The 16,504-nt window shown below is 46.4% G+C and overlaps 1 protein-coding gene across 1 annotated transcript in view; it reads right to left on the bottom strand.

The window, feature by feature from the left end:
• GREB1 (growth regulating estrogen receptor binding 1) overlaps nt 1-16,504 on the bottom strand; it is a 207,629-nt gene that overhangs the window by 119,432 nt on the left and 71,693 nt on the right. The window contains exons 14-15 of the mRNA XM_069728105.1: nt 12,049-12,246; nt 10,116-10,296 (exon numbers count right to left, since the gene is read on the bottom strand). Of these exons, the coding sequence (XP_069584206.1) occupies nt 10,116-10,296; nt 12,049-12,246 (379 nt within the window). The remainder of the gene's footprint in view (nt 1-10,115; nt 10,297-12,048; nt 12,247-16,504) is intronic.

Genomic DNA, 16,504 nt, shown 5'->3' with positions numbered 1-16,504 from the left:
GAGTTGCATAGGTAGTGATAGGCGCAATCCACTGCTGCTTATAGTTGTGTGAGGATAGATCAGGTACTGCAGTCTACAGAGATTTCACGTCTCAGAGCTCGTCCTATTGTTTTTGGTTATTGCCAGATCTCTGTATGTGCGCTGATTACTGCACGCTGTGTTGCCTGATTGCCAGCCATAACAGTACAAGGAGCCTCACCAATGATTCCCAATAGAGGGAAAAAAGAAATCCTGACATAATTTTTTTTTCTTAGCTCTGTCTTCAGTCTTTTTTTTCCCCTAGACATTAGAGTGCTTCAGGACACAGCTGTGGACATGGATATTCAGGCTCTGTGCTCCTCAATGGATAATCTCGTTGTAAATGTACAAAAGATTCAAGATACTATTGATCAGAAATCGATGCTAGAACCAAGAATTCCGATTCCTGATTTGTTTTTTGGTGACAGAACTAAGTTCCTGAGCTTCAGAAATAATTGTAAGCTATTTTTGGCCTTGAAACCTCATTCTTCTGGTAATCCTATTCAACAGGTTTTGATTATTATTTCTTTTTTGCGCGGCGACCCACAGGACTGGGCGTTTTCTCTTGCACCAGGAGATTCTGCATTGAGTAATGTTGATGCATTTTTCCAGGCGCTGGGATTGCTTTACGATGAGCCTAATTCAGTGGATCAGGCTGAGAAAAATCTGCTGGCTTTATGCCAGGGTCAGGATGATGTAGAAGTATATTGTCAGAAATTTAGGAAGTGGTCAGTACTCACTCTGTGGAATGAATCTGCACTAGCGGCTTTGTTCAGAAAGGGTCTCTCTGAAGCTCTTAAGGATGTAATGGTGGGATTTCCTATGCCTGCTGGTTTGAATAAGTCTATGTCCTTGGCCATTCAGATCGGTCGTCGCTTGCGCGAGCGTAAATCTGTGCACCATCTGGCGGTATTGTCTGAGAGTAAACCTGAGCCTATGCAGTGCGACAGGACTATGACTAAAGTAGAACGGCAAGAACACAGACGTCTGAACAGACTGTGTTTCTATTGTGGTGATTCTACTCATGCTATTTCTAATTGTCCTAAACGCACTAGGCGGTTCGATAGCTCTGCCGTTATTGGTACTGTACAGTCCAAATTCCTTTTGTCCATTACCTTAATGTGCTCTTTGTCATCGTATTCTGTCATGGCGTTTGTGGATTCAGGCGCTGCCCTGAATCTGATGGATTTGGATTATGCTAAACGTTGTGGATTTTTCTTGGAGCCTTTGCGGTGTCCTATTCCGTTGAGAGGAATTGATGCTACACCTTTGGCCAAGAATAAGCCTCAGTACTGGGCCCAGCTGACCATGTGCATGGCTCCTGCACATCAGGAAGTTATTCGCTTTCTGGTGCTGCATAATTTGCATGATGTGGTCGTGTTGGGGTTGCCATGGCTACAAACCCATAATCCAGTATTGGATTGGAACTCTATGTCGGTAACCAGCTGGGGTTGTCAGGGAGTACATGGTGATGTTCCATTTTTGTCTATTTCGTCATCCATTCCTTCTGACATCCCAGAGTTCTTGTCGGACTTTCAGGATGTATTTGAAGAGTCCAAGTCTGATGCCCTACCTCCGCATAGGAATTGTGATTGTGCTATCGATTTGATTCCTGGTAGTAAATTCCCTAAGGGTCGTTTATTTAATTTGTCCGTACCTGAACACACCGCTATGCGCAGTTATGTGAAGGAGTCCCTGGAGAAGGGACATATTCGCCCATCGTCGTCACCATTGGGAGCAGGGTTCTTTTTTGTAGCCAAGAAGGATGGTTCGCTAAGACCGTGTATTGATTACCGCCTTCTTAATAAGATCACTGTTAAGTTTCAGTATCCCTTGCCATTGATTTCTGACTTGTTTGCTCGGATTAAGGGGGCTAGTTGGTTTACTAAGATTGATCTTCGTGGTGCGTATAATCTGGTTAGAATCAGGCAGGGAGATGAATGGAAAACGGCATTTAATACGCCCGAGGGTCATTTTGAGTATCTGGTGATGCCGTTCGGACTTGCCAATGCTCCATCTGTTTTTCAGTCTTTTATGCATGACATTTTCCGTGAGTATCTGGATAAATTCTTGATTGTTTACTTGGATGACATTTTGATCTTCTCTGATGATTGGGAGTCTCATGTGAAGCAAGTCAGAATGGTTTTCCAGGTACTGCGTGCTAATTCCTTGTTCGTGAAGGGATCAAAGTGTCTCTTCGGTGTGCAGAAAGTTCCATTTTTGGGGTTCATCTTTTCCCCTTCTACTATCGAGATGGATCCGGTTAAGGTTCAGGCCATCCAGGATTGGACTCAGCCGACATCTCTAAAAAGTCTGCAGAAATTCCTGGGCTTTGCTAATTTTTATCGTCGCTTCATCTGTAATTTTTCTAGCATTGCCAGACCATTGACCGATTTGACCAAGAAGGGTGCTGATTTGGTTAATTGGTCTTCTGCTGCTGTGGAAGCTTTTCAGGAGTTGAAGCGTCGTTTTTGCTGTGCCCCTGTGTTGTGTCAACCTGATGTTTCTCTTCCGTTCCAGGTCGAGGTTGATGCTTCTGAGATTGGTGCAGGGGCGGTTTTGTCACAGAGAGGTTCTGGTTGCTCAGTGTTCAAACCATGTGCTTTCTTTTCCAGGAAATTTTCTGCTGCTGAGCGTAATTATGATGTGGGCAACCGAGAGTTGCTGGCCATGAAGTGGGCATTCGAGGAGTGGCGTCATTGGCTTGAGGGTGCTAAGCATCGCGTGGTGGTTTTGACTGATCATAAGAACCTTACTTATCTTGAGTCTGCCAAGCGCTTGAATCCTAGACAGGCCCGTTGGTCGTAATTTTTTGCTCGTTTTGATTTTGTGATTTCATACCTTCCGGGCTCTAAAAATGTGAAGGCGGATGCTCTGTCTAGGAGTTTTGTGCCCGACTCTCCGGGGTTATCTGAGCCGGCGAGTATCCTCAAGGAAGGAGTCATTGTGTCTGCCATCTCCCCTGATTTGCGGAGAGTGTTGCAGAAATTTCAGGCTAATAAACCTGATCGTTGTCCGGCCGAGAAACTGTTCGTCCCTGATAGGTGGACTAGTAAAGTTATCTCTGAACTTCATTGTTCGGTGCTGGCCGGTCATCCAGGAATCTTTGGTACCAGGGAGTTGGTTGCTAGATCCTTCTGGTGGCCATCTCTGTCACGGGATGTGCGTGCTTTTGTGCAGTCCTGTGGAATTTGTGCTAGGGCTAAGCCCTGCTGTTCACGTGCCAGTGGGTTGCTTTTGCCCTTGCCGGTCCCGAAGAGGCCTTGGACACATATTTCGATGGATTTCATTTCTGACCTTCCCGTTTCTCAAAAAATGTCGGTCATTTGGGTGGTCTGTGATCGCTTTTCTAAAATGGTCCATCTGGTGCCCTTGGTTAAATTGCCTTCCTCCTCTGATTTGGTGCCTTTGTTCTTCCAGCATGTGGTTCGTTTACATGGCATTCCTGAGAATATTGTTTCTGACAGAGGTTCCCAGTTTGTCTCGAGGTTCTGGCGAGCCTTTTGTGGTAGGATGGGCATTGACCTATCTTTCTCCTCGGCCTTCCATCCTCAGACTAATGGCCAGACCGAACGAACCAATCAGACCTTGGAAACATATCTGAGATGTTTTGTTTCCGCTGACCAGGATGATTGGGTGTCATTTTTGCCGTTGGCTGAGTTCGCCCTTAATAATCGGGCCAGCTCGGCTACCTTGGTCTCTCCATTTTTCTGCAATTCTGGGTTCCATCCTCGTTTCTCTTCAGGACAGGTTGAGTCTTCGGACTGTCCTGGTGTGGATTCTGTGGTGGACAGGTTGCAGCAGATCTGGACTCAGGTAGTGGACAATTTGACCTTGTCCCAGGAGAAGGCTCAGCTTTTCGCTAATCGCAGACGCCGTGTGGGACCCCGACTTCGTGTTGGGGATCTGGTTTGGTTATCTTCTCGTCATATTCCTATGAAGGTTTCCTCTCCTAAATTTAAACCTCGTTTTATTGGTCCGTATAGGATTTCTGAGATTCTCAATCCGGTGTCTTTTCGTCTGACCCTCCCAGACTCCTTTTCCATACATAATGTATTCCATAGGTCGTTGTTGAGGAGATACGTGGCACCTATGGTTCCATCTGTGGAGCCTCCTGCCCCTGTTTTGGTGGAGGGGGAATTGGAGTATATTGTGGAGAAGATTTTGGATTCTCGTGTCTCTAGACGGAAACTCCAGTATCTGGTCAAATGGAAGGGTTATGCTCAGGAAGATAATTCCTGGGTTTTTGCCTCTGATGTCCATGCCCCAGATCTTGTTCGTGCCTTTCATGTGGCTCATCCTGGTCGGCCTGGGGGTTCTGGTGAGGGTTCGGTGACCCCTCCTCAAGGGGGGGGTACTGTTGTGAATTCTGTGGCTGAGTTCACTTCTGTGGTCACAAGTGGTATTGCAGTCTCTGGGCTTCCTCCCTCAGGTGTTTTGGTGAGCTCGTTGGCTGCCTTGCTATTTAGCTCCACCTGAGTCTGTCTTCCTTGCTCCTTGTCAATGTTCCAGTGTTGGATCTGAGCTACTGCATCTTTCCTTGGGCCTGCTGCTCTGCTAGATAAGTGCTTCTAGTTTGTTTTCTGTTTTTTCTGTCCAGCTTGCTATTAACTTTTGCTGGAAGCTCTGAGAAGCAAAGGGGTGCACCGCCGTGCTGTTAGTTCGGCACGGTGGGTCTTTTTGCCCCTTTGCGTGGTTTTCGTTTTAGGGTTTTTTGTAGACTGCATAGTTCTCTTTGCTATCCTCGCTCTGTCTAGAATATCGGGCCTCACTTTGCTGAATCTATTTCATTCCTACGTTTGTCTTTTCATCTTGCTAACAGTCATTATATGTGGGGGGCTGCCTATTCCTTTGGGGTATTTCTCTGAGGTAAGTCAGGCTTGTATTTCTATCTTCAGGCTAGTCAGCTCCTCAGGCAGTGCCGAGTTGCATAGGTAGTGATAGGCGCAATCCACTGCTGCTTATAGTTGTGTGAGGATAGATCAGGTACTGCAGTCTACAGAGATTCCACGTCTCAGAGCTCGTCCTATTGTTTTTGGTTATTGCCAGATCTCTGTATGTGCGCTGATTACTGCACGCTGTGTTGCCTGATTGCCAGCCATAACAGAGCACACTCGGACTGGGTAGCGGTTAGCAGTGGGGTACCACAGGGGTCAGTATTGGGTCCTCTTCTTTTTAACATATTTATTAATGACCTTGTAGGGGGCATTCAGAGTAGAATTTCAATATTTGCAGATGACACTAAACTCTGCAGGGTAATCAATACAGAGGAGGACAATTTTATATTACAGGATGATTTATGTAAACTAGAAGCTTGGGCTGATAAATGGCAAATGAGCTTTAATGGGGATAAATGTAAGGTCATGCACTTGGGTAGAAGTAGTAACATGTATAATTATGTGCTTAATTCTAAAACTCTGGGCAAAACCGTCAATGAAAAAGACCTGGGTGTATGGGTGGATGACAAACTCATATTCAGTGGCCAGTGTCAGGCAGCTGCTACAAAGGCAAATAAAATAATGGGATGCATTAAAAGAGGCATAGATGCTCATGAGGAGAACATAATTTTACCTCTATACAAGTCACTAGTTCGACCACACTTAGAATACTGTGCACAGTTCTGGTCTCCGGTGTATAAGAAAGACATAGCTGAACTAGAGCGAGTGCAGAGAAGAGCGACCAAGGTTATTAGAGGACTGGGGGGTCTGCAATATCAAGATAGGTTATTACACTTGGGGCTATTTAGTTTGGAAAAACGAAGACTAAGGGGTGATCTTATTTTAATGTATAAATATATGAGGGGACAGTACAAAGACATAGTAACATAGTAACATAGTAACATAGTTAGTAAGGCCGAAAAAAGACATTTGTCCATCCAGTTCAGCCTATAGACCTTTCTGATGATCTTTTTAATCATAGACCTGAAACAGGGACAAGAGGGCATCCTCTGCGTTTGGAGGAAAAAAGGTTTAAGCATAATAACAGACGCAAATTCTTTACTGTAAGAGCAGTGAGACTATGGAACTCTCTGCCGTATGATGTTGTGATGAGTGATTCATTACTTAAATTTAAGAGGGGACTGGATACCTTTCTGGAAAAGTATAATGTTACAGGGTATATACACTAGATTCCTTGTTAGGGTGTTGATCCAGGGAACTAGTCTGATTGCCGTATGTGGAGTCGGGAAGGAATTTTTTTCCCCAATGTGGAGCTTACTCTTTGCCACATGGGTTTTTTTTTGCCTTCCTCTGGATCAACATGTTAGGGTATGTTAGGTTAGGCTATGGGTTGAACTAGATGGACTTAAAGTCTTCCTTCAACCTTAATAACTATGTAACTATGTAACTATCAATATGTCTATCGTATAAATTGCAGAATTTTTTGAGTGGAATCCTACCATCATATATTTTTTCGAAATAAAATAATATCCATCATTAAAAGCAACTTTAGTGTGCCGGAGTCTACTTATACTATATTGGACTTACTTTCTCCAGAGCACCTTCCTCTTGACGGTGAGCACCCTTATAACCTCTTTTTTGACATTGAGGACACACTGAGGGCACACTGAGGACACACTGATGACCATACTGAAGACACACTGGTGACCCAATAATGGTGTGGCAGTCCAGGGTCCTGGTCGTCACAGTAGCATTTCTTTCCGCATGGTGAGAGTGATGTTACGTTTGGAAGCGATGAAGGATAACTCTTATCAGGTAACCACCATACACACAACATGTTCACACTCTAGGATACAAGGGGGAGCTTGTGATCCTATTTCTAGGTGACTCCCCTATATTGTGGTTTGGAGGGAAAGAGAGGGCAGATTGTCAGAAAGTTACAGACAGAAACGAGAGCAGACTGACATAGAGTGTCAGAAGGTCGGAAGGGGCCGTGTAGTCTGAAGTACTACAGCCCATGGAGAAAGGGACATACAGAGGGAAAGGAATATCGTTTAGTGAGCATGCAGGAGAGCGAAGCACAGGAGAGGGACACCAGGAGGAGGACAGCAGCGAACAGACTGACTCCCTGGCAAAGCGCAGAAAACCGGTAGCCAGCTCACCGAGGTTGTAAGGGACTCTAAGACGTACATTAGAGACCGGCAGGACAGCTGAATTGCAAATTACCTGTCCACCACACACACCTGAAGACACAGTAACACATAGCACCCGGGGCATGATAGAGTTCCTGTAAAAAGGCTCGAGTTACCTGTCATACAGGTATTGTCCTATCCTATATGTGGGACAGAGAGAAGAACTGTGAGGACCTTATCTGAAGCCATAGGCAGTAAGGGACTACAACACCACCACGCTAGAGAAAGGTTTTCATCTCCACCTGGTAAAGGGGATTCACTTCCAAGCCGGCCGGACCCTGCCTGCCCTGTGATCTGGTACCCTGGACTGTGGCTGCCTGAAGTCTTCAGTAAACCAGGTGAAGAGACTGCAAACCTGTGTCCTTGTTCTTTACTGCACCATTCACCATCTTCCATCTACACACCGGGAGCCCTGGGGATATACTTCACATGTGGGAAATTATACCATCTAGCTGCATAACATCACCCCAGAGGATCCCTTAAAGCAGCGTCGGTTCCCACTGACCGAATACCACAGGTGGCGTCACGAACATAAACTTTATTCAATTTCCCCTTTTACGTGGGCGCCCAGGGCCACGGACCGTGATATCCCCTTGTGAACACCGGACCCGGTCCCGGGTACCCCACGGCCCTAGCGGGCAACTCAATGGCACACATAACACACTGATGGCATGTTGATGACACACTAATGGCACACTAATGACACACTGATTGGCACACTGATGGACACACTGATGGAACACATATGGCACATTGATGGCACGCTGATGGAGTCACTGGTGACAAATTCATGGACACAACGGTGACACACCGATGACACACTGATGACACACTGATGGCAAACAGATGGCACACTGATGACCATACTGAAGACACACTGATGGCACACATGACACAGTGATGGCATGCTGATGACACACTGATGGCACACTGGTGACACAGTGATGGCACACTAATGACACATCGATTACCATACTGATGGAACACTGATGGACACAGTGATGGACACACTGATGGCAGACAGATGGCACACTGATGGAGTCACTGGTGACACACTGATGGACACACTTGGGACACACTTTTTACACACTGATGGCACACTGATGAAACACAGATGATACACAGATGATGACACACTGGTGACCATGCTGATGAGACACAGATGACACACTGTGGAGACACAGCATTGTATCTTAATTAACCAGATGTCTATTTTTAGCAAGCCAGGAAGAATAGACTGTTATCTATATGTTGAGTTTTGAATGTATGTGTTTCAGACTTTTGCTTGTATAAGCCTGTAATATTGACTTGTAAGTTGACATTTGGTGTAACATATTGCATTGTTATCCTTGATGACTAGTGATGTTTGGTGATATGTTAATTATGCTTTGTCCAGGCAATCTAGCTTGTTGATTTCTAAAGGTACCGTCACATTAAGCGACGCTGCAGCGATATAGACAACGATGCCGATCGCTGCAGAGTCGCTGTTTAGGTCACTAGGAGATGTCAAACACTGTAACGGCAGAACGATGCAGGAGCGATCCAGTGACGTACTTTTCGTTCTCACTGGTTGTTCGCTCCATGGAAAAACATTGCAGGCATCGTTGCTTTTGCTGTCAAACAGGACGAATCACGCCGACCTGACGACCAAATAAAGTTCCGGACTTTCAGCGACGACCAGCGATGTCACAGCGGGAGCCTGATCGCTGCTGCGTGTCAAACACAACGAGATCGCTATCCAGGACGCTGCAACGTCACGGATCGTTGTCGTTCTTGTTGGTAAGTTGCTTAATGTGACGGTACCTTAAAACAGAGGAGGAAAAACTATGCAAATAGATTACATAATCAAACAATGCGAGTTGGTCGGACGTTACCATTCTTCCCCTTATCTCTGAATGCTGAATTGAAGTGCGCGTGTTAACCATGAAAATAAGTTTTATGAGACAGACAGAGATTCAGCCAAGACATCCAGGACTGCAGTCAAGACATCATGACTGTATAACGAGGGACACCGATTTGTCATTCTACAGGATTCCAGCTTAAGGGACATTGATCCTGGCTGGAAGAATACAGAGCTACGCCATTATCCATCGCTGAACCTTGGATATGTTTGTGAAAACCAGGCTGGCATCATCCAGTCGCCTGGCACCATGGATACGTATGTGAAAACCAGGTTGGGACCATCCAGTCACCTGGAACCTATAGATACATTTGGAGAAACCAGGTTGGGATCATCCTGTCACCTGGCACCATGGATACATTTGGCGAAACCAGGTTGGGACCATCATCTGGCACCATGAATATGTTTGTAGAAACCAGGTTGGAACCATCCAGTCACCTGGTACCTTGGATACGTTTGGGGAAACCAGGTGGGGACCATCCGGTCACCTGGCCATGTACCTCAATGGACTGTCATCTTCCTAAGATTGACGTTACCTCCTCTCTGTGTGCATGCCACAGGTGGGATATACGGACCTGGAAGCTCTGAAGTAACCCGCTCTTATCTCTGTAATGTGCACCATTTTGGGATATTTTACTGGGACTGTTCTATGTGTTATCTGCCTGTTTTATTGTTCAATAAAGCGTTGCCACACTGTTTTACCCTCACCCTGTGTTGTCTGAGCAGCGTTATGCCAACGTTAAAAGTAGAGCGGGCATTCGGTGGGACGATCCCTGGTCCATGCGGTTTCGGCTAGAGGACCAGGGAGTCCCCCGACCCTCTATGTCTCTATACACACTGTTGACACACTGATGGAATAGACTGATGGCACACTGATGACACACTGATGGCACATTGGTGACACACTGGTGACACACAGATGGCATACTGGTGACACACTGGTGGCACACTGATGACACACTGATGGCACATTGGTGACACACTGGTGACACACAGATGGCATACTGGTGACACACTGATGGCACACTGATGGCACCAGCACCATTTTTTCACATACATGTTTAAACACAGAATGAGGACTTAACAAACATGTAAAAGACATATCACCTGGTAAGATCCCAGTGTGCGTGGTCATGAACCAGGACGAACAGTGTGTGCGGGTTTTGCATGGCATTTTGAAGAAACACCTTGAATTTCCTGGGGGCTTCAACATCAAGTTTTATGACGTACGTCTCCATGCAGTGTTTCGTCAGCAAGTCTTTCTCTAAGCCGAGCTCCAGCAGGACACCTGGTGAAAGAATCACATAATGTCATACAGCCCTCAGTACGGAAAAGGGGACACATTTATACACCACTAGAGATCAGGATTGTACTGTACATAAGTGTGCAGATGGAGATGTTTACACGGCAGTGCTGCTATTCTGGTTGTGGGGAACAACAGAGTCCAGCATGCCCTTTATAGGCAGCTGGATTTTTGCACAGATGCATACATTTTTATAATCCAATTGCAGATTTTCGTTGCAGATTTTGTGTGGAAAAGTTGCTAATTTAATTACATTTTTTTTTGCCGCAAATTCGGATTGAGATTTATTAAGATCACATCCACAATGCAGATGGAAAACTTGCTGCGCATGAGTCCTGTGTGGATGTAGTCAGGCCCCGACCTGCCTTTCAATATGGCCGGGGTCACACTTACGAGTTCAATGCGAGAAACTCGCATCAATACCCGACACTGCCACCGACACTCGGACCGGAGCGTTCAGGTGGATGTATTTCTATGCAGCCGCATGCTCCAGTCCCGCTGCCGTGACTTGATGCGAGTTTCTCGCTTTGAACTCGCAAGTGTAACCCCGGCCTATCTGTGAGTGTTAGGTTGGCGCCTCGGCAAAATATGCTGGAGCTATATAAAGAACAGGTGAAAGCGTTTGTACCAAGCTAATAAGTTATCCCCTATAGATAGGACATAACCAGGGGCGTACATAGAAATCAAGGGGGCCCGGAGCAAAAGGCCTAATTAGGCCCCCCACATACCCAACCCAATAAAAAAATAATTCCTGCGGAGCGGACTTTTAAAAACAAGGAGAGAGACATGTCTGCAGCACGAACACAGACATTTTGCCCATCCATAACAATACCTCTTTCGTGGCCCCCATAGAGCATGATTCCTTGAAAAATCCACCCACACAGTATGATACCCAACAGTGAATTCCCCCACACAATTTACCTCCACAGTATTCTAAAACATGCAAAGTACTATGCCCCACAGCATACCCTTCTATACAGTACAATTGTCAGGATCCAGACCGGGTTTTGATTCCTGTCTTCCCTTTCCCGGTCTCTTCATGTCAGGGGTTAACTTTTCTGAGCCTCAGTCTGGTCTCAGGTTTGCTATTTATCTCCGCTGCATCCTGCAGGCGGTGTCAGTTGTAGCTTCTGCCTACGGCGTGAGTAGCTGACTGGTTATATCCTGATTTGTCCTGCTGCGATTCCTGACTGTTCCCGTGTCTGTTCATTCCCCTTCCCCCTTTCTGACTCAGTGTTTTCCCTTTGTGTTTGGACTCTCGGGTACTTGACTCGGCTTTGTCTCTGACCTGACTCTGTCTTTTGCTCCTGGTACTTCTGCTTCTGTCTGGTATTGACCCTCTGGCGGGTCTCTGACTCTGAGCTGTTTTTCCCCTTTGTACTACGCTACTCTCCTGGTTTTGACGCGGCGTAATTGACCACCCTGTTGCCACCTGGTGGTGGCCTCGCTGCAGCGCTGCTCTGGCAAGTGTTGCAGTTTTCCATCCACTCTACTGCCATCTAGTGGAGCATGTATCTACCTGCGGCGTGACATTAATACCCCCAACAACAAGATTCTCCTAAGGTGCCCCCACATAGTATGATGACCCTATAGTGTCCCCACACACAGTATGATAACCTCACAGTATCCCCCTCCCTGCACTCAGAGGATGAACCCCCAGAGATCAATCACTCTCCGAACTACTTAACTTGGTGCAAACCCATTAATGATGTGGTCGATAGGAAAATGGCTCTGTACCTGAACTCCAGACATGGGATAGGGTTTGCTGGTAAGTGACCTCACAGGGGGGAACGCAGATAAGAAAATCGACTTTCTCAAAAGATCCCAGGTCCAGGTTCTGGGTGCTGGAGTCTGCAATCGAGCACACGTGAGACAGGAGCTTCTGTGCCACCGCCAACTGAGAGGGGCGCAGCTGGTGCCACTCTATATTGTAACCTGCGGGCGAGGAGAACGTGTAAGCAAAACATATCATATTATTACTCTTATTAGTATCACTATTATAAGTGTTAAAGGGGTTCTCCACCTTTGGGGGTTACTTTTTCTTACTTAACCCTTTCACTTTCCAAGCCTGTTTTCAACTTATTGACTGGGCCAAGTTTTACAATTCTGACCACTGTCACTTTATTTAGTAATAACTCTGGAACGCTTCAACGGATCCCACTGATCCCACCATGATAGTGGTAGAATTTCTTCAATATAACTTGTGCTTATTTGTGAAAAAACAAAATTTGCTGAAAATTTTGAAAATGTTTCAACTTTCAAACTTTTAATTTTTCTGCTCTTAAATCAAAGAGTCGTGTCACGCAAAATAGTTCATAAATAACATTTCCCACATGTCACCACAATTTTTGAACCTTCATTTTTTTTTGTTAGGAAGTTATAAGGGTTAATAGTTAACCAGAGATTTCTCATTTTTCCAACGAAATTTATAAAACCATTTTTTTAGGGACCACATCAATTCTGAAGTGACTTTGAGGGGCCTATATGACAGTAAAAAAAACAAAAGCGACATCATTCTAAAAACTGCACCCCTCGAGGTGTTCAAAACCACATTCAAGAACTTTATTCCTGATGCGTCACAGGTATCAATACAATCTGGAAGGAAAAAATGAACATTTTACTTTTTTCACAAAACGTTTACTTTAGACCCAAATTTTTTAATTTTTGCAAGGGTAACAGGAGAAAAATGGACCACAACATTTGTTGTACAATTTCTCCTGAGCATGCCGATACCCCATATGTGGGGAAAAACACTGTTTGCATGTAAGAGGGACAACTGTACAGCGGGTACCTGCGTGCCGGGTCCGGAACTAGAGAGGCTGCATCCCCTGTTTCCGGGGGGGAAGCCTGACTGAGCCGGACCTTCCCGTATTGCCTGGGGGAAGCGCTACTGACGGGTGGGGAGTGAGAGGAGAAAAGCGCGGTAAGCAGTGGGGGTATAAAAAGGAAAAGCGCACGCAGCAAGGGAGTTTGGGGTGAACGCAGAGCAGCGCGCAGAGCGGTGAGTGGCACTCTCTGTTTCCCCTTCCCCCACCGGCGCTGCGGCAGGGCCCCACAATCTACAGAGGGACCTGTGCCAGGAGTCAAGCCGGGAGTGCCGCAGCAGTCCAGTGAGAGACTGCAGCTCTCAGGGAAGCCAGGAGTTCAACAGCAGCAGCCAGAGAGAGGAGTGCTCTGTCCAGGGAGCACCAGCATTACGCCGACCAGCGCCAATGCAGCAGCACAGTCGTCAACAGCGGGGACCCGAGAGGAGTCGTGCAGTGTGCCCGGTGACTACAGAGAGAAGGTGCAGTGCGCCAGTGACTACCAGAGAGAAGCAGCGCGCCAGTGGTTGTTGGCGCTTCAGTCTTGGCATGAACAGGCAGCGCGCAGCATGAAGAGGAAAATCCAGCGCGCCCAATAGCTGGCAGAGATCGAGGTGCCATGTGCTTCATGACCATGAGTACCGCATGCGTGCCGTCTGAAAGAGACCGGGTGCATGACCATTATCTACACCCTGAAGTTGCCAGCGAATATTTGCCCAGACACTTGCGCCCTGACTTCACCAGTGAATATATTTGTAGAGCCACATTGGGCTCGTACAGGACTGTGGCCCGAACTCTTGACAGCCACTGCAGTATATGGACTAGGCCCAGTGGAAGGTACCAAAAGACGGGCACAGTTGCCCACAGGACCCTGCTAAAAAAGACCCCGCACCAGCCATTGTTGGCGCTATTGACTTCATAATCTGAGGCCTAGCCAGAATTTAACAGAACTGCCGTTATTCCATCCATTGTTCTTAACTCAACATATTCTTCGCTAATCTTACTGTTTATTCCCCTGCTTAACCCATTACCTCCCTGCGTGGAGTATTAACCCTTGCTCTGCCTCCTGTCCGTCACTGCATCCCGTTTTCCTGTGATTTTTTACATGCACACACTGCAGAGTTTGGAAAAGAAGGAGCGCTACGTTTGGAGAGCCCCTGATTTACCTAACCAGTGGAAATCCCCCATAAGTGACAACATTTTGGATGCTTGACCCCCTCAGGAAACTTATTTAGATGTGGGGTAAGCACCTTGAACACCAAGTTGCTTTGTAAAAATGTATGAAGTTGAGCCGTGAAAATTAAAAAAAAAATCACATTTTTTCCCACAAAAATGTTGCTTAGCCCCAAATTTTGCATTTTCACAAGGGTAACTGGAGAAGTTGTGCCATGCAATTTGTTGTGCAATCTCTCTTGAGTATGACGATACCTCGTATGTGGGGAAAAAATACTGGTTGGGCGCACAGCAGGGCTTGGGAGGGAATGAGCGCCATTGACTTTTTGAATGGAATAATTAGCAGATGCCATGTTGCGTTTGAAAAGTCTCTGATGTGCCTAAACAGTGGAATTCCCCCCAGAGGTGACACCATTTTGGAAATATACCCCTCAGGGAATTTATCTAGATGTATGGTCAGCATCCTGAAGCCCCAGGTGCTTCATGGACATTTATAATATTGAGCCAATGTAAATAAATAAAAATCACACTTTTCCCACAAAAAAAGGTTTTAGCCACAAATTTAGCATTTTTATAAAGATATAGGAAAAATTGCACCATAGAATTCATTGTGCAATTTCTCCTGAGTATGCCGATGCCCAATATGTGGAGGAAAACCACTGTTTGGGCGCACAGCAGGGTGTGAAAGGGAAGGAGCTCCTATTGACTTTTTGAATGTAAAATTTGCTGGAATCATTAACAGACGCCATGTCGCGTTTGGAGAGCCCCTGATGAGCCTAAATAGTGTAATCTCCTCACAAGTGATCTTATTTTGGAAAATAGACCCCCTCAAGGAATGTATCTGGATGTGGAGGACCTCCAGTTGCTTCACAGACGTTTATATAGTAGAGCCATAAAAAAATTTTAAAAATCAAATTTTTCCCACAAAAATGTTTTACTCCCAACTTTTTTATTTTTCCAAGGATAGCAGGAGAAAATGGACCCCAAAATTTGTTGTGCAATTTCTTCTGAGTACACCTATATCCCATATGTAGTTGAAAACTAGCGTTGTGGCACAGTGCTCAGAAGGAAGGTGTCACGGGGTTACATCAACAGTGTAGAGCCAGTAGACCACAGTGTCTGATTGCTACTACTCCATCACGGAGAATAAGCACTTCTCCTTCATTTTAATGGTGTTTATTCCTTTTGGCAGTGTCACGGCCACCGTTCCTGCTGCCGTGCCTGCCGTCTCCTTCTCTGCTCGCCGACATACTTACCAGCTCCGGCACGCTCTTCCTGCGGGTTCACGTCTCTCCTCTTCTTGACTCACCGCTGCTTTCGGGATCTCGCCGGGTGCGCGTGCGCTCTTCTCACTCCAGCTCCCTCTGCGCACGCGCACTTCCTCTTTCTGCTTTGCAGGCGCTCTGTACTTCCACTTGCTGATCCTGGAGGGTCCTGACCCGGAAGTCCTCCTGCACGCCGTGTAATTAAGGTGATTCGCTCCTCTACTCCTTGCCTGTCTGTCATTTGTGCTCTTATGACTGAGGTCCTCTTTTGTCTTGTTGCGGTCTGTCCTGTGTTTCTACTCAGTCTCAGTCTCAGTCCGGCCAGCCTAGCTTCTCCATCATACTTAGTCTTCCTTGTCTCGCTGTCTCGCTCAGTCCACCCAGTGTCCTCTCCTTTTCCTCTCAACCTAGTGTCTCTATCCTGCCCAGTTACCGCTGTGTTCCCGACTTTTCCAGCTTTCCTCGCGTCTCTTCTTGACCATACTAGTCCGTCCTGCGTCTTCTCTCTCTTTGTCAGTCCTACCCATCGCTCCTCTCTTTTGAATCTCCTACTTCCTGTCCTCCGGTGCCAGCTTCTGCGGTAATAGTCTCCCTCGGGCCTGCCCCAATCGCTCACTGTATAGGGGGTGGTCTATCTGGCCAACTCACCCTTGGGAGGTTCGTTGTTGTGGATCTGTGGGTTCACTCTAGGAGTTCAAAGAATCTCACGGGCAGAACAGAAGTTAATCAGCCAAGTTGGAAACCTCTGACGTTAGCCATTTCCCTTCCCCTTTATAGTCTGGGCTCTGATGCAAATCCATGTCAGAGCTAGCATTTGCTGCATGGCTTGAGGAGGTAGAGGTGTTCATATGAGGAGTGTTGGAGGAGTTATCTGTGACTGTTGCATGGTTTGTAAGTGTTGCAATTCCCTTCCCTTCTCTACTTTTGTTTTCCCATCCTCTACTCCCCAGC

Source organism: Ranitomeya imitator, chromosome 5, assembly GCF_032444005.1.
Source record: "Ranitomeya imitator isolate aRanImi1 chromosome 5, aRanImi1.pri, whole genome shotgun sequence".
NCBI lineage: Eukaryota > Metazoa > Chordata > Amphibia > Anura > Dendrobatidae > Ranitomeya > Ranitomeya imitator.
Note: the sequence above shows the minus strand (reverse complement) of the source record. Positions and strands in the feature narration are given on the sequence as shown.